Source organism: Borostomias antarcticus (assembly GCF_949987555.1).
Source record: "Borostomias antarcticus genome assembly, chromosome: 24".
NCBI classification, from domain to species: domain Eukaryota; kingdom Metazoa; phylum Chordata; class Actinopteri; order Stomiiformes; family Stomiidae; genus Borostomias; species Borostomias antarcticus.
Genome location: NC_140257.1, coordinates 7,376,501 through 7,395,432, shown reverse-complemented (window position 1 = coordinate 7,395,432; position 18,932 = coordinate 7,376,501). Strand labels below are relative to the sequence as shown.

The 18,932-nt window shown below is 41.8% G+C and overlaps 1 protein-coding gene across 1 annotated transcript; it reads left to right on the top strand.

Moving 5' to 3' along the window:
* Positions 1-2,006: 2,006 nt before the first annotated feature.
* Positions 2,007-18,030, top strand: LOC311325098 (myosin heavy chain, fast skeletal muscle-like; the record flags this gene model as incomplete). The annotated part of the gene is made up of 39 exons (XM_084457751.1): positions 2,007-2,213; positions 2,321-2,464; positions 2,621-2,777; positions 2,992-3,019; positions 3,195-3,303; positions 3,524-3,616; positions 3,828-3,891; positions 4,062-4,160; positions 5,298-5,401; positions 5,534-5,672; positions 6,093-6,211; positions 6,417-6,566; positions 6,810-6,980; positions 7,190-7,493; positions 7,774-7,838; positions 8,061-8,148; positions 8,254-8,371; positions 8,564-8,687; positions 8,836-8,972; positions 9,311-9,566; positions 9,667-9,909; positions 10,047-10,223; positions 10,371-10,516; positions 10,840-10,930; positions 11,172-11,561; positions 11,894-12,020; positions 13,225-13,343; positions 13,608-13,804; positions 13,968-14,151; positions 14,415-14,580; positions 14,729-14,853; positions 14,953-15,261; positions 16,178-16,381; positions 16,466-16,591; positions 16,744-16,914; positions 17,025-17,129; positions 17,292-17,387; positions 17,723-17,854; positions 18,013-18,030. 39 exons carry the CDS (start codon positions 2,007-2,009, stop codon positions 18,028-18,030), a joined length of 5,802 nt encoding a protein of 1,933 aa, XP_084313877.1.
* Between the last annotated feature and the right edge of the window lie 902 nt (positions 18,031-18,932).

Genomic DNA, 18,932 nt, shown 5'->3' with positions numbered 1-18,932 from the left:
TTAGCTCCTGCTTGTTTGGCACTCTGCAGCAGATATAAGGAGATCCAGAGACCAGTATCCATGGACAGATAGCTTCAACCTCTGTGGTAAGACCCTATAACTCTTTGCACTCTTCATTCACACAGTGTTATTATTGGTATCTTGAGTCATAGTATATCTCTTAATCTTATTAACACTTAACATACGAACACTACATTTGTTATGGGAATTTTATATACTTTGTCATGTCCTAGTACACAGAGATATCCCATGTGTGCACATACAAACATACTGTATACAATGCATGTTAACTTTTTATATTTTGGAATCATGACGTCATACCTATACCTGGTAATTCTTCGATAATATTCTTGACTATTTAGGAGATCCAAATAGACTCAAGAGTACCCCATGATGTGAACACATCTTTAGTCCGAGACTAAAATGAGCATTTGAGCAGTCTTAACTCAAAGTGACTATAGATTTACAGTATCTTAAAATGGTAGTAGGTTTATGCTGTTCTACATCAAACAAAGCCGATTGAAGGAGGATTGGAGTTGCTCTAGGACTAAATTGAAGCTTAAATTAACCCTTCAAAGAGGCAGGTTTAACTTCTGCTTAGGAATGTTTGTGACGGAGCATGGACTATTTGGAATATCTAAATGCAGACTGATGTGCACTACAGCCAGACGAGTACTTAATTACTTAAGAGACCGCTTTTGTATAATAATACAAACGTTTGTTCTATACTTTGTTTTGTATAACGATACACAACAGGAATGGTGTTTTCTATTCCATTCAGGGTTCTTATGAGCACCATTAGACCAACAGCCTGTTCTGTGTTCTCATTCAGGCTTACTTACCTACCACTCCTGGACTCCATAGTCTCCGACTAACTAAGCCAAAGTTATGCCACATGCATGCAAGCTCCTTAAATGTCTTAGTTTAACTGGTCCACATGAAGGTCTACTCCTGGCTTAATCTAAGCCCTGTCTGTGAAAATTGATTTTCATTTGAATTATGTATGTAATTTAAGTTGTGTTTTTCATTTTTGTGTTAAGTCGTGTGTTTACTCACAACATCAAAATCTTTTCCAGTGTCCACTAAGGTACTGTTTCATCTGGGAGGGGAAGACAAGGTGAGATGTTGTAATGCAACATACTAGTGCAGACAATTTAAAGTTAAAGGACAGGATTTTATCTGAACTAAACTCCTCAAAAATAGTTCGGAAAAGCTATTTTGCTCGATTAATTCTCCCCTTTAAAAATACCAATTGGTATTGTATTTTATTTTGTTGGAAAGACTGATTAGTCACCTTTACAATGAGGTACAACGTGTAAGGATCATGCATTCGTGGAATGAGCAACATAGCTAAACGTGTGGGTAGCACCCAAAAAAGTGCCAAAATCCCCTGCAGTATTCTTCTGTTGGTATTCACTCTTGTTTTGAGTTGCTTGGTGGATTGGATTTGCACTCTCCCACAGTAATAAGGAAGAAACAACACATATTGGCCATTTTTACACTTAATTCATTTTACACTTTCAGGGACCTCAGTAGCGTGTGGAGAATCCATACGCATAAGAATATTGCAGGGGATTTTTGGGGGCCCCTACCCACACGTTTAGCTGTGTTACTCATTCCACAAATGAACAATCCTTACAAGTTGCATGTCGTTGTAAAGGTGACTAATCAGGCTTTCCAACATTATAAAAAAAATTACCAAGTAGTATTATTAAAGGGGAGAAATAATTTACCGAAATAACTTTTCCGAACTATTTATATGAATTGACTGGAGAGATTTATCCAACAAAAAAGATTTGTTATTATCATATTATCAATCTTTTTTATTTTTTTTATTTGACTTAATCATATTAGTTGGCCTGCCTTTTGTATGCCATTTATAAAGCCAACATATAATCATTGTCGATGTGATAACACTCATCTGTAGTGGGCACCATTCAAGGCAAATATATTTATCATTTTTCTCATGTTTATGCGTTCTCTTTTTCTTCCAGTAAACCGCCACCATGAGTACGGACGCGGAGATGGCCCAGTACGGCCCAGCCGCCATCTACCTTCGTAAGGGTGAGAGGGAGAGGATTGAGGCTCAGAGCAGGCCATTCGATGCTAAGAATGCCTGCTTTGTGACTGACAAGGTAGAGCTGTACCTCAAGGCAAAGATTCTCAAAAGGGACGCTGGGAAGGTTGAGGTGGAAATGGAACTGTCTAAGGAGGTAAGTCTATAAACTGACGTGTTCAGTTGGGTTGCAATTGTACAGAATTAACATGTTTAGTGAATCGTTCAGTTGAAACTAGTTTTGGCTTTATTTCTTAATTTAAGACGAAAACCTTCAAAGATGAGGAGATCTTTGAAATGAACCCCCCTAAGTTTGACAAGATTGAGGACATGGCCATGATGACCTACCTCAATGAAGCTTCTGTCCTGTATAACCTCAAAGAGCGTTATGCAGCATGGATGATCTACGTAAGAAAGACACAGACATACACCTGCACAAATATATCCCATAATTGCATTCTTATATCTATACTGCATGTTGCCTGTTATATATCTTTTGATATCTGTAGACCCTGCATGCACCATAATGTGTCTAATGTCTTGTCTCAATCGCTTCTGATGCAGACCTACTCTGGGCTCTTCTGTGCCACGGTGAACCCCTACAAGTGGCTCCCTGTGTACGACATGGTAGTGGTCAACGCCTACAGAGGGAAGAAGCGTATGGAGGCTCCACCCCACATCTTCTCTGTCTCTGACAACGCCTTCCAGAACATGTTGACTGGTACGAACAATCGTTGTGTGGATGGATGAAGGGATGGATATACAGTATGGAGGGATGGGTTTATGAATGGGCTGATGGATGGGGAGGTGAATAGATGGATGGATGATGGATGGATGGGTGGATAGATGGATGGGTGGATGGAAGGAGAGGTTGATTGATGAATGTACTTCATGATGATGCTATTCTTGACACCTCTTACATTCTTTACTTGCAGACAGGGAGAACCAGTCTGTCCTGATCACGTAAGTTTAACATGCAATTTAGAATTGATTATTAGTTTGTTAGAACTTACCAGTTTGTAGTCAGAATCAAGTGTTTCACTGCACTTTAATTATGATACTACCTATCTTGAGACATTTGCCAATACTTGTACTACATGTAGACTAAAATACACCAATTTTCTATTCCATAAACCAGTGGAGAATCCGGTGCTGGAAAGACTGTCAACACTAAGCGTGTCATCCAGTTCTTTGCCACCATTGCTGTATCTGGGGGTGAAAAGAAGAAGGAGACTGGCAAAATTAAGGCAAGTCCTCAGAATTTCTGGGGTGGCAGTGGCCCTGCAGTTATGAAAGAGAGACAGCTACCAAAAGGTCATTCGTTTTTTCAGGGAACATTGTGGGTTATTTTCTGGCTGCTAGACTGTTCCAGGTTTCAGTACTGTGGCCGTGTTATGCTGTTCACAGCTGTCCTTGGCCTGCCTACTGAGTTACAATGTAACTGACCAACGTGCTCTTTTCTCTCAGGGTTCCCTTGAGGATCAGATCATTGCAGCTAACCCTCTGCTGGAGGCTTATGGTAATGCCAAGACAGTGAGGAACGACAATTCGTCTCGCTTTGTAAGTTTGGGGGGACAATGTTATATATTATAGCACATGCTCTTTCTAATACATTCCCTGTTACGATGATATAGTACAGCATACTACCAGCAGTACCATAGCAGTACTGTAATTGCCAAAATGTTGTAAATCAAAGTGTAAATACTGTGTGCTATTCTGGCAATTGTATTTATTTTCTGACCCTCTGGTATTTCTCCATGCTGTACATTAGGGTAAATTCATCAGGATTCACTTCCAAAATACTGGCAAACTGGCCAGTGCTGACATTGAAACTTGTAAGTTGGCTTGGATTGCTTCTCAGTTCTTCACTAAATACACAAGGATATTACACCAGATTGTTGGCCTAAATGTAGACAAAAATTACTATGACTATCGGTTTCCTACTTCAGATTCAAATTGCTCGCTCTCTCTCTCTCCTTCCCTCTCTCTCTCTCTCTCCCTCCAGATCTGCTGGAGAAGTCCAGAGTGAGCTTCCAGCTGCCCGATGAGAGAGGCTACCACATCTTCTACCAGATGATGACCAACCACAAGCCTGAGATTGTTGGTAAGATGAAGCAGAGTGCAGAAAACCAGTGCCCACTACTAATACTACTACTACTACTACTAATACTAATAATAAACTTTAATAATTACGTTTGTATAGCACCTTTCATACAAAAATGCAGCTCAAATCTATTTGCAATAAAGAAATTATATGCAATAGTGCTTCACATAAAAATAGACCTAACATGACCATAAAAACAGGGATAGAGTGCCATAGTTCATGTAAAATCAGATGGAAGATGAAAGACACTGAATAATAATCACTAAGCAGAGCCTCGATCTTGATGCTCAATCAGCAGATCTGTCATACTCGGCAGAACTTTGTCTGCAATACCCTATATTTACTGATATATATTTACGTATATATTTATGAATATATATATATATATATATATATGAATATATAAATATATATATATATATATATATATATATACACACATATACTATAGATATTCTAATGTACAGCATATAGTTGTTATATTATTTATTCATAATCATAACATTGTCTATTGTAACCCAAGGTAGCGATGCTCTGAGCGGATGGTAGAGTGCATGACTACAGTTCCCTGAAGGAGGGGAATGAGATACAACACATTTCTGTGGGAAAAACACTGGCGTAAGAGCTTTGGAATACATCTGAACAGGCTAATTTGCTACAGTACTGGATGTTGGCAAAATAGCTTTGAGTTACACCTGAGCAGGCTAATTACTGTCTAGTGTGCAGAGATGAACAGCCCTGTGTACCAATATGCTGCTGCAGTAAAGGGTGTTTTGAGTTTAAGATCCACTGGTGTTGCAGGTAGAAAGGTGCAGCATTGATGAAGTCAGGCTTCGATCCAGGTTGATCACCACACAAATAGCTGATCATTCTTAACACACTTATATTCTTTGGCGTTTTTTCCTGACATAGCCTAAGACACTTGTCCTTTTTCATGTGACATACTGCGTATGTTTTATTATGTGCTCTTTGTGTGTTATTGTTGTTTGACTTGTACAGCACTTTGGTCAACTTTGTTGTTTTTAAATGTGCTCTACAAATAAAGTGGTATGGTATTCTGGCACATATTCAGCAAGCAGTGCTTATAGTTGCATTATAGTTTTATACAAGCTGATTTTCATTCTTGGTTCTCCACAGAAATGACACTCATCACCACCAACCCCTATGACTATCCCATGATCAGCCAGGGTCAGATCACTGTGGCCAGTATCGATGACACAGTGGAGCTGGACGCTACAGACGTGAGTCACTGAAAGTACAATACAACAATTGAAAATAAAAGGCGTAGCATAAATGCAGTCATTAAGTCCCTCCACCTGGCACACTTGAGTTGATCTTACTTGTTTACATCTTACATTAATTTCCTCCTCCAGGATGCTATTGACATCTTGGGCTTCACCATTGAAGACAAGCAGAGCATCTACAAGCTGACTGGTGCTGTCATGCAACATGGCAACATGCACTTCAAGCAGAAGCAGCGTGAGGAGCAGGCTGAGCCAGATGGCACAGAGGGTGAGTCCCACTTCAAGTCCCACGTTCCTCAAAAATCTCTATCAAATTCTTTCTTTCTACTTTGGATATTTAACTAGAAAATATTATAGTCGGTCCAGCAGTTTTTTTGTAACCCTGGTCCAAAACATTAATGGTGGTGAATGGCCAGCCGTGTTTGGGCAGCTCGTGGACCCGCCCCATGATTCAGATCCGCTCAAAAATGTTGGACCACACTACACCCATCCACCGAGTTTCGTGAAAATCGGTCCAGTAGTTTTTGCATAATCCTGCTAACAGACAAATAAAGAAACACAAGCAAGCACCCACCCACAAATGCCACTGAAAACATTACCTCTCACCATGCGCTGTAGCTGGGGTGGAGATAATAATGGTGATCATTGTGTCCCTCCTCAAACTCTATTTACTCCTCTCTCCCTCTAGTGGCTGATAAAATCTGCTACCTTCTGGGTCTGAACTCAGCTGACTTGCTGAAAGCCCTGTGCTACCCCAGAGTGAAGGTCGGCAATGAGTATGTGACCAAGGGTCAGACAGTGCCTCAGGTAAGGGGAGGTACACATTTGCTGAAAGAAAATAGTTTACTGCTTATTTCTTTAAATACTCAAGACATGCAGTTACAAAGTAACTGGAATGGTCCTTTTAATTTTCCCATAGTTCTAGAATCAATACAAGGCAAAAAGCAGACTATGAGATAAAGTACATTAGTGTAATAAAGTGGAACCAACTCATGGCATTGTCATTACACAGGTGAATAATTCAGTGAGCGCTCTGGCCAAGTCCATCTATGAGAGGATGTTCTTGTGGATGGTCATCCGCATCAACTTGATGTTGGACACCAAGCAAGCAAGGAACTTCTACATCGGCGTGCTCGACATTGCCGGTTTTGAGATCTTTGACGTGAGTTTGGTATTGCTATGGGATTGTTCAGGCTTTTGACCATATTTGGTAAAATAAATCCTGTCTTATTATTAATGAACTCATAAGTGAACAATTTGCGCTTCTTCTTCTTTTTTTTTGTTATACATGAATACAGAAAGTGTGATCTACCCTAATTAATTAAGAGTAAATTAAGTCAAGATAAAGAATCAATACATGGAGGGTATCTAAACAAAGATGATCTCTCAAACTGTGCATCTACAGTACAACAGCATGGAGCAGCTGTGCATCAACTTCACCAATGAGAAACTGCAACAGTTCTTCAACCACACCATGTTCGTCCTGGAGCAAGAGGAGTACAAGAAGGAGGGCATCGTCTGGGCATTCATTGACTTTGGCATGGACTTGGCTGCCTGCATTGAGCTTATTGAGAAGGTGAAAACTATAACACTTCATGTTTTTGGCTTTGCAAGTATAGTGGGTACATTTGAGGCAACTGAATAGTATCATAATAATCACAGACATTATCATATTGGTAATACAATTCTATAATGTATACATAAATATCAGACACATTTGGACAAGGCACTAGTTTGTTGTATGTAAACAGACATTTGTCTGATCAAAATGTGTTTCCTACACAGCCAATGGGCATTTTCTCCATCCTTGAAGAGGAGTGCATGTTCCCCAAGGCTTCAGACACGACCTTCAAGAACAAGCTGTACGATCAGCATCTTGGCAAGAACAAGGCCTTTGAGAAGCCTAAACCTGGAAAGGGCAAAGTCGAGGCCCACTTCTCCCTGGTCCACTACGCAGGTACAGTGGACTACAACATCTGTGGCTGGCTGGACAAGAACAAGGACCCCCTGAACGACTCTGTGCTTCAGCTGTACCAGAAGTCCTCAGTCAAAGTGATGACCGTTATCTACGTTGCTGCTCCACCTGAAGGTTTGTACATGTTCAATCCCCTCAAAGCAAAATGGATATAAGAACCCTTTTCCCTCTAACGGTCACTTTGAAGTAAGTGAGATAGACGATTCAAGTGTTCAGAGTGAAAATATTTGTGTATAGGAACTTGTTGAAAAACACAGAATATGTTTTTAAATAAGTTAATACATTATACACATTTAATTGATTGTTTGTGAATTAAAAGGAAACTTAACAGTACTTAAATATAAATATTGTATCACATTATCATGTATTATTCTCTAACTCATGATACTCATAGACACTTCAAAGAAAGGAGGCAAGAAGAAGGGAGGTTCCATGCAGACTGTGTCCTCTCAGTTCAGAGTGAGTGAACTTTTCTATCTAATTTCAAGGTACATTTGTGATGTTTTATGCCATGATTTTGTCTAATGGTTATTTATAACAAGCTACTAATCTTTCCATACTTTATATTGAAATGTATTTACAGAATCAACTAATCAGCTAATTAGGTCTAGTTGCAATCTAGCTCGTCAACTCCATCATCAATGGTATCTGAGAAAACTGTCATTTGGAACACCCTTACAGGAGAACTTGGGCAAGCTCATGACCAACTTGAGGAGCACCCACCCTCATTTTGTGCGTTGCCTGATCCCCAATGAGTCTAAGACTCCAGGTATAACAACATCACATTTTACAAATTATTTTACTTCTTAATTGACATTTAAATGACATCTTAATTTCTAAAAGACGAAAAATCATCATTATCTTTTGTTTCCAGGTCTGATGGAGAACTTCCTGGTTATCCACCAGCTGAGGTGTAACGGTGTGCTGGAGGGTATTAGGATCTGCAGAAAGGGCTTCCCCAGCAGAATCATCTATGCTGACTTCAAGCAAAGGTACAGATACACACACAAACGTTTGTGCACTAACACATACAAAAACACAAAGTTAATGTAGAAAGGCACATGCACATTTGCACATGAATACACACACAAACATACTGTACATGTATGCACTCCCACAAACACCTTTTCATCCTTAACATTTAAAACCAAACTAATCAATATTCAATATTTCTCTCTACACAGATACAAAGTATTGAATGCCAGTGTCATCCCCGAAGGCCAGTTCATTGACAACAAGAAGGCTTCTGAGAAGCTGCTTGGGTCAATTGATGTGAATCATGAGGACTACAAGTTTGGACACACCAAGGTAAGATAGCACATATTCAGGCTACGAAATACGAGCAACAACAAACACCCAACACAATAGCATTTCACCCATTCAATCAAATTAAACTCAACTTTGTGTCCTACTTTCACCTTGTTTACTTCATCTGTGTATTCTACCTGTGCCTCAGGTGTTCTTCAAAGCTGGTCTGCTGGGTGTCCTTGAGGAGATGAGAGATGAGAAGCTTGCTGCTCTGGTAACCATGACACAGGCTCTCGCCCGCGGTTACCTGATGAGGAGGGAGTTTGTGAAGATGACGGAGAGGAGGTGAGAGTGAGCTTATAATGTCTTTTTAACCTTTGTTTTACCACAAACCTCAAATTATTTGTGCAAATTCTCTCCTCAGGGATCAATAAAGTAATCCTACTGATACTTATGCCAACAGAAAATATGTTGTACTACAATATTACAATGTTTTGAATTACCAAAATATCATCCCGGGTGTTAGGATTTTAACTTTAATGGTAATTTTGATGGAAATATTTTACATATCTAAAGATACATTATATAAACATACCGGTATCAGAGGATAGATTGCATTCATCACATCAGATCCAATGTGTATTGACCTTAACATTCACTATGCCGCTCTTTCTTGTGATCAGAGAGTCCGTCTACTCCATCCAGTACAATATCCGCTCATTCATGAATGTTAAGCACTGGCCATGGATGAAGGTGTACTACAAGATCAAGCCTCTTCTGCAGAGTGCTGAGACAGAGAAGGAGCTGGCCAACATGAAGGAGGATTATGAGAAATGCAAAGTCGCCCTCACCAAGTCTGAAGCTCGCAAGAAGGAGCTGGAGGAGAAAATGGTGTCCATGCTGCAGGAGAAGAACGATCTGGCTCTTGCAGTTGCATCTGTGAGTGAGCTACAGTACACAAGCACATGCATTCAAAAATAACCACCAATATCGAACAGAATTGAACACTGATCTTTTCTCCACTGTGTTTGCCTCCCAGGAAGCAGATAATCTGAACGATGCTGAGGAGAGATGCGAGGGTCTGATCAAGAACAAGATCCAGCTGGAGGCCAAACTCAAAGAGACAACCGAGAGGCTGGAGGATGAAGAGGAGATGAACGCAGAGCTGACGGCCAAGAAGAGGAAACTGGAGGATGAGTGCTCTGAGCTGAAGAAGGACATTGACGATCTGGAGCTTACCTTGGCCAAAGTGGAGAAGGAGAAACACGCCACTGAGAACAAGGTTTCACCATGTCAACATCTTTTCAATAGCAAAGCAGTAGTTTGTTCAAAAACACAGCCAAACAGTAATGAAGTTAAGCTCTTCTATTCCCAAATCATTAACTGACCATCATCTCCTTTCGTTCTTGTCTTGTCCAGGTTAAAAACCTGACAGAGGAGATGGCCGCCCAAGACGAGAGCGTTGCCAAGTTGACCAAGGAGAAGAAAGCCCTGCAAGAGGCCCACCAGCAGACACTGGATGACCTGCAGGCAGAGGAGGACAAAGTCAACACTCTAACCAAGGCCAAGACCAAGCTGGAACAGCAAGTCGACGACGTGAGTCATCTTAGAGGATGCCTTGAACATTAGGGGCAGTTCTAACTATGCCTCTTCATGAATCGCTTATTGTTATCCTCATGATTGTTATCAATATGAACCTGTTATCACCAAAGGTGAGTGAAAATCAAAAAAAAATGTCTCCAGCTGGAAGGTTCTCTGGAGCAAGAGAAGAAGCTCCGTATGGACCTGGAGAGAGGCAAGAGAAAGCTGGAGGGAGACCTGAAACTGGCCCAGGAAACCATCATGGACCTGGAGAATGACAAGCAGCAGTCTGATGAGAAGATCAAGAAGTAAGTACAAATACTTTTCAGAGATCATTTGAGATATTTGTGACTGATTGAATTAACTTGAATTCCAACCATCATTACAATGAAAGTGGTTTTAGTTTTGAATTACAAAACTCCAAAATTGTAAATGTGTGCAACCAATATAAATGTACTGCAACAGTCAATTTGGTCATGTTCTTGGACAAGCTGCCCTATTGTGATGATACTTTTTGTCCCTTGGCCCTTATTAAATGTTGTCAGAAATTATATCACCCAGGACACAGCCCTCCGCCCTCACAATAACACAGTAACTAAATGTTTGTCATTGATTCCTTTGTGCTCCATAGGAAGGACTTTGAGACCAGCCAGCTCCTCAGCAAGATTGAGGATGAGCAGTCTCTGGGAGCCCAGCTGCAGAAGAAGATCAAGGAACTTCAGGTACCGTGTAGTTACTGAGCCCTATTACAGTCATGATCATTATGATTCCAGAAAAAATAATCCTACATTTGATAGCGCTGTCCTTGCTTCTGAGACGTTCAGCCGGTTTGACTTTGGGTTGACTTCACCCTTATTTGCCCCCTGTCTCCTACTGAAGACCAGAATTAAAGAGTTAAAGGAATTTCTTTGGCAGCCATGATTCGTTAGAAGAGTACTTAAGAGTATTTAATCTCTACTTTAGGCTCGTATTGAGGAGCTGGAGGAGGAGATCGAGGCTGAGCGTGCTGCCAGGGCCAAGGTGGAGAAGCAGAGGGCTGATCTGTCCAGGGAACTTGAGGAGATCAGCGAGAGGCTGGAGGAAGCAGGAGGGGCCACTGCTTCTCAGATTGAGATGAACAAGAAGCGTGAGGCTGAGTTCCAGAAACTGAGACGTGATCTGGAGGAGTCCACCCTGCAACACGAGGCCACGGCTTCTGCCCTGAGGAAGAAGCAGGCTGACAGTGTGGCAGAGCTGGGTGAGCAGATCGACAACCTGCAGCGCGTCAAGCAGAAGCTGGAGAAAGAGAAGAGCGAGTACAAGATGGAGATTGATGACCTCTCTTCCAACATGGAAGCAGTTGCCAAGGCTAAGGTCAGTCATAATTCAATATTTTGATATATTACATGCAGTCTCTGCACCAAGCAGTATAGGCAAATCTGCAGTGTTCTCCCACATAGAAGAGAATAGTAGGGTGCCAAAGGAGGCTTGCGAAAAGCTAATGTCATTGTAGCTCAACTGATTATTATCAATGCAAACCAGACTCACTCAATCAAATACAGTATGTGTGTATTCCAAATACATGGTAGGGAATCACTGTCCTCTTTCTCCTCAGAAAAATACATTAATTCATGTAAAACGAAAGTGACAGTGTAATTAAAGCATAACCCTTTACCATGTCTGTAAACATGGTGTTTGACCCACAGGGCAATCTAGAGAAGATGGCGCGCACCCTTGAGGATCAGCTCAGCGAGATCAAGACTAAGAATGATGAGAATCTTCGCCAGAACACTGACATCAGCGCACAGAGAGCCAGACTCCTGACTGAGAACGGTAAAATGAATAAATCAAGAACAAAGATGCATTGCATCTCATTACCAATTTTCAATTCAAACCTTTATTTAGCCAGAGGAAACACATTGAGACCAGGGGTCTCATTCACAATGTTGCCCTAGTTACAACAATCAGTGAACAGTCACAAAAACACACAATACAATCAAAAAAAAGCAGAACAAGTACACTCATAAAAACAATAAACAATGCATAGAGATAAAACATGTATAATTTAATTAAAACAAACAAGTATCTAATCCAGTTTTATTCATCATTTGTTTACAATCACCCATTGAGAGGTATTGTATCTAGTAAGAGTGTCTTGCAGCTCATTCCAGGCTCTGGGAGTCCAGTATCTAAAAGCAGTCTTCCCTAGCTCAGTTTTTGACTTGAGGGACCTCAAGAACCAACCAGTCCTGGGACTTTGTCTGGTAATGTCCAGAGCACCATGTGATGAGTGATGTCAGGTAATTAGGTAGTTTTTGTAAGATCGCTTTGTAAACATACAGGTACAAATGATGCATTATCCTAGCGGACAAGGATGGCCACCCCACTGACTGATACAGGTGACAATGGTGTGTTCTAAAATAATTACCTGTAATAAAACTAAGTGCTGAGTGGTAAACCATGTCAAGCTCATAGTCTAGAACTGACAGGAACGTTAATTTTACTAAAAGTTTCCTTAATTGTCACACAAGATACTTGGATGTTTCTATACAAGAACCCAAGTTTCACTCTCAGCTTTTTTGTTATTTTGTCAACATGCATTTGAAAAGTTTTTCGTCAATACATTATAATAGATAATAATAGCAGATAAAATAATTACTTTCCTTAAAGGAGCGTTAACTAGAACATGCTATATATTTAGTTTTAGCTGCATTTAAAACCAGATTAAGCTCCAGGAGTGAGCCCTGAATGAAGTCAAAGGCTGTCTGCAAAATAAACAATTCTCCTTCCATTGACCAGGTAGCTGAGTTTAGCACTGTATTGTCGGTATAAAAGTGCACCTTACAACCATTTTTAAAAGAGATAATGTTATAAATAACACATATAAATTATAATAGACCTTTGATGATTCATAAAATCCATATACAGATGCATGGACCACATGATTCAGTTTAATGTATGAGAGGGGGAAAAGCATCAATATAGAAAATGTCTGTGATGTTCTTTGCCTGATGAGAGCTCCATTCATTCCCTGCAGGTGAGTTTGGACGCCAGCTGGAGGAGAAGGAAGCCTTGGTGTCCCAGTTGACCAGAGGCAAGCAGGCCTACACCCAGCAGATTGAGGAGCTCAAGAGGCTTGTTGAGGAGGAGGTCAAGGTGAGGCTCTAAAACAAGTTGAACTATGGAGTCAGGTTCACCAACTATGTCAGTGACTTACTGTGACTATTACACACTGTTTCTCTCTTATTGAGTCCTTCTTCTTTTTTGTAGTGTCTTGTTTAGTTTGTCATGCTTTTATATGTATGCAACTTATTTCATGTAGTTTCTGATGGCTCAATGAAATATGAACTTGAAAGTATACATTTATGTAGTTTTCAGTAAATAGAACTAGAACAATCTCTTGTTTTCTTCTCCTCCCAGGCTAAGAACGCTCTGGCCCATGGTGTCCAATCTGCTCGCCATGACTGTGACCTGCTGAGGGAGCAGTTTGAGGAGGAGCAGGAGGCCAAGGCAGAGCTGCAACGCGGCATGTCCAAGGCTAACTCTGAGGTGGCTCAGTGGAGATCCAAGTATGAGACCGATGCCATCCAGAGGACAGAGGAGCTGGAGGAGGCCAAGTAAGTCAAAGGAACCAGAAGGCCTTCCCCAAGAGACATTAAATGCCGTTCCCGTTGGCGAAGTAGATTGCTAAGAAGAATCGCGATGTAAAGCTACTTATGGAACTTATAAACTTTCGATCAGGACAGAGCACCTTCACAAAGCCTCTTTTGTCCCAAACAGGAAGAAGCTGGCTCAGCGTCTCCAGGAGGCTGAGGAGACCATCGAGGCCACCAACTCCAAGTGTGCCTCTCTGGAGAAGACCAAGCAGAGGCTGCAGGGAGAGGTGGAAGACCTCATGATTGACGTTGAGAGGGCCAACGCATTGGCCGCCAACCTGGACAAGAAGCAGAGGAACTTTGACAAGGTGAAAAAGATTATACCACAACTAAGTTTCAATAAGGTGAAATGATAGTTTATTGGCAATCATTGGTCCACATGCTTTACTAGATGGCATGGAAAGGAACCTGAACACGCAATTGGAGGGTTGAGGGGCTTAGAGCGATTTTAACACATTCTACTATTGTGCTGTTGGTTCATAACGACCTCAATGGCAAATGTAGTCATTATCATTTTCTAAATGCAATTAGTGTTAAAGGCTGCTTTCGCATGTGCTTCCTCCTACTGTAGGTTCTGGCAGAGTGGAAGCAGAAGTTTGAGGAGGGTCAGGCTGAGCTGGAGGGAGCTCAGAAGGAGGCTCGTTCTCTCAGCACAGAACTCTTCAAGATGAAGAACTCCTACGAGGAGGCTCTTGACCAGCTGGAGACTCTGAAGAGAGAGAACAAGAACTTGCAACGTGAGCTAAATGCAGTGCATGATGCTTTTAGTAGAGTATTTTCCACAGAACAACCCGAAGTAGTGGAAGGAACTGTTTCTCATTTAATGACTCAATTGTGCTGTGGATTAGTTATGTTCATGTAAAATGTTTCTGTTTCAAATCACAGAGGAGATCTCTGACCTGACTGAGCAGATCGGAGAGACTGGCAAGAGCATCCATGAACTGGAGAAGGCCAAGAAGACAGTGGAGACAGAGAAGGCAGAGATCCAGACTGCGTTGGAGGAGGCTGAGGTACAACTAAAATTAGAAAAGTAGAATACAGTTTCATTTGGAAATAATGAATATCGTCACAGTTCTTATATAACAAACTGATTACTTCCATTTATTCAGGGAACACTGGAGCACGAGGAGTCCAAGATTCTGCGTGTGCAGCTGGAGCTGAACCAGATCAAGGGTGAGGTGGACAGGAAGCTGGCAGAGAAGGATGAGGAGATGGAGCAGATCAAGAGGAACAGCCAGAGGGTGATTGAGTCCATGCAGAGCACCCTGGATTCTGAGGTCCGCAGCAGGAACGACGCCCTGAGAGTGAAGAAGAAGATGGAGGGAGACCTGAACGAGATGGAGGTCCAGCTGAGCCACGCTAACCGCCAAGCAGCAGAGGCCCAGAAGCAGCTGAGGAATGTGCAGGGACAGCTCAAGGTACTGAGAATCTTTATAATAATGATTACACTGCAGAGAAGAAAATAAAACCGCTTTCAGTCCAGTAATGCTGTCCTAGATTGGATCATATCCTAGATTTAAAGCTACAGTATGTAACGTCTGCACTATGAGCCTGATATGAGCTAGCAACAAGCTAGTCATGAGTAAAATTCCATGTGCCAGGGTAAATTCAGTCTTCTTCAACGTTTGTGGGTCTGGGTACGCCCACATTCCCATACGGCCATAGAATGCCCATTGTTGACGATTGGATCTTGTGCATGCATGCACACGTTGAACCAGCTGTGGCCACACCTCTACAAACATGTTTTCCCATTACATACTTAATCCTTTTTGTTCCTTCAGGAACATAAGGATGCAACAATCTGCTTCTATCTGGTTCTGTCCTGTGCAGCACTTTGTGCCTCGCCCCAAGTTAGGTTAGCCATTTTCATTTCAGAGGTCACAGTTCTTCGACAAGTTGTTTTTGGCCTCCCTTGTTTCCTCTTTCCAGGTTCTATCTCAAGGCTACTTTGGGAATACAGTGGGAATACAGTCCTGGTCCATTCTGAGGACATGTCCTAGCCATTGGAGCCGGCACTGTTTAATTTCCAGCACTACACTGCGACAGTTTGTATTTTTACACAGGTCCTCATTGTAAATCCTTTCCGGCCAGAAGATGCAACGGAGATTTCCTACGGAGACATCCATTGTGGAATGCATTGATCTTCTTCATGTCATTCTCAACAACTCGCCAGCTTTCTGAGCCGTACAGCAGAACTGAATTAACATTGCTGTTATACATTCTGATCTTGTTTTTTTTCTTCCCACTGACACACACATATACAGACAAAGCTGCTAGAGTACTAGACAACTTAGATTATGTGTAGTAAATACTATGTCATATCTGTGTTTCTAGGATGCCCAGTTGCACCTGGACGATGCTGTCCGTGTTGCAGAGGACATGAAGGAGCAGGCAGCCATGGTGGACCGCAGAAACGGTCTGATGGTGGCTGAGATTGAGGAGCTGAGAGCGGCTCTTGAGCAGACAGAGAGAGGCCGCAAAGTGGCTGAGCAGGAGCTGGTGGATGCCAGTGAGAGAGTGGGACTGCTGCATTCCCAGGTGCTAACACACAGACAGAGATAAAGCCATGGAACATTCATAATGGAAGTTATTTTTAAACGTATCATTGTTTAATCCTTCCAGAACACCAGCCTGTTGAACAGCAAGAAGAAGCTTGAGGGTGACCTGGTGCAGGTGCAAGGAGAGGTGGATGACACCGTCCAGGAGGCCAGGAATGCTGAGGAGAAGGCTAAGAAGGCCATCACTGATGTGAGTCTGGATAAGTTTAATCTGTATGCATCTTTCACCCTCATCACACTGTACTGTTTGCTAACCAATCAACTTTTACCACCCATAACAGCTATGCTGACTTACCTAGCAGTACTTCTCCACCTCACCCAAGCTGTGTTCTGTGGTGGCAGGCAGCCATGATGGCTGAAGAGCTGAAGAAGGAGCAGGACACCAGCTCTCACCTTGAGAGGATGAAGAAGAATCTTGAGGTGACAGTCAAGGACCTTCAGCACCGTCTGGATGAGGCTGAGAACCTGGCCATGAAGGGTGGCAAGAAGCAGCTCCAGAAACTGGAGAGCAGGGTGAGTTAATAGCAGTGGTAGAATTACCTGAGTTGCCTTGAATGGGGTAAAATGTTTTTATGGCATGTAATTGATAAAATCTTCTCAATGAGCTCATGTTCTCCATGCAGGTGCGTGAGCTGGAGGGAGAGATTGATGCTGAACAGAGGAGAGGTGCAGACGCAATCAAGGGAGTCCGCAAGTACGAGCGCAGAGTCAAGGAGCTGACATACCAGGTAACAACTCACACTCCAATACACTCCTCATTATACAGACATCATATATGTATGTGAACATAATACCGTATATATATATTTGCATAAATGTGTGTGTGTGTATGTGTATACACACATGGTATTTACACATATTATAATTTCTTAATTTCCTATCTGCTTTAGACTGAGGAGGATAAGAAAAACATGGCCAGACTTCAGGACCTTGTGGACAAGCTGCAGCTTAAAGTGAAGGCCTACAAGCGACAGGCTGAGGAGGCTGTAAGTCATACACTAAAGAGTTCAAACTGCATTGCAGGTTTAACCTGAAATCAAAATCTTTTTGAGTTCCATTGAAACCTTTAACTAGGAGCTACATTCATGTCAAAATACTTGAGCTTGATTGAGTTTGCCCTTTATAAAGGAAAAAGTGCAGAAGTCACAAAAGTTTAAGTCCACCCTCAAATTAAGCCATTATCATTTAGAATGAAACAATAGGCATTTGACCTTACTACCAAGTAGAATAGAATGCAAATTTGCTAAGATACACAACTTGATCGTCATTCTGCAACTACTGCATTTTGGGATGCTGATGTTTTCCTCTCAATATCTCCCAGGAGGAGCAAGCCAACGGCCACATGTCCAAGTTCAGGAAAGTTCAGCATGAGCTGGAGGAGGCTGAGGAGCGTGCTGACATCGCTGAGACTCAGGTCAACAAGCTCAGAGTCAAGAGCCGTGACTCTGGAAAGGTAAGGGGTCGTTTGCTGTTGGCTAAACTTGAATCATGTCCTACTGGAACCACTACTTCACGTTATAGTTTACAAAAATGCATATTTTGTCTGGACCTTTTCTGCAAAAAGAAGCTGAAAACTAATACCCTCTTTGTTTTTTTCTTTCCTTCTCTCAGGCAAAGGAAGCTGAATAAACATGACAAGAGCCTGTCACACATTACTATGGCTGATAAAATATGAGTTTCATGGTGAATGTTTTCTGAAATAAAGTAAGCAAGAATGCAGTTAATGAATTTGTGGATTTGTTACAAGAACAGCTAGTGTAAACGAAGACATGGGGTCACTCAACTTTACTGCAGCTTCTTTATTGCTTCATGAAACACCTACAGCAACTAAAAGCAGCTCTTTTCAACTTTCAACTACAAACACAGAATACACCCCTGGAAACAGTTGATCAATAAATCACCAAAGGTTTTGCAAAGACTGAAGGTGGATATAAACCAAGCCAACAGAATGCTTTCTAAACTGTCAAGCTGCTTCGGTTTGGTGGGGCTGCATTTTCGACTCTGGTCTGGAGTCATGAGGAGGTGATGCGGGCTCATTAGGCCTAATCTGAGAAACATGGAGGTATTAGAGAAATCGGCTCCCAACATGTCAGGACGACAGTATAATTGTGACTGATTGTGACCGGTCCCAGGCGAGTTGAACAGCTGTCCACCCAGAGACAGGATTTCTCGCTGCGGCATGACGTTAGCGGCTAACCCACCGCGCTCGAAAAAGAATGAATACCACCTACTAGCAGTGTTCAGTCACAATTATACTGTTAAAACTAAGATGCCTGGATAAAAAAATATGCTTTCCAACGGATATATTTGACGAAAGTAGATTAATAAGCAAGCCGCTTTGCATCGCTAACTCAGAGCGGGGAGAGCAATCTGTTTGTGGACTACAAGAACGTGTTTTTTTCAAAGATGGCGTGGTTCAATAGGGCTTCACTTTAGATTTTGAATCCTGGGGGCCTGGAATAAAGATGGTACTGCTGCTGCATTTTAAACATACTGTATCTGTCCAACTTGTATAATAATGATCAGCATTT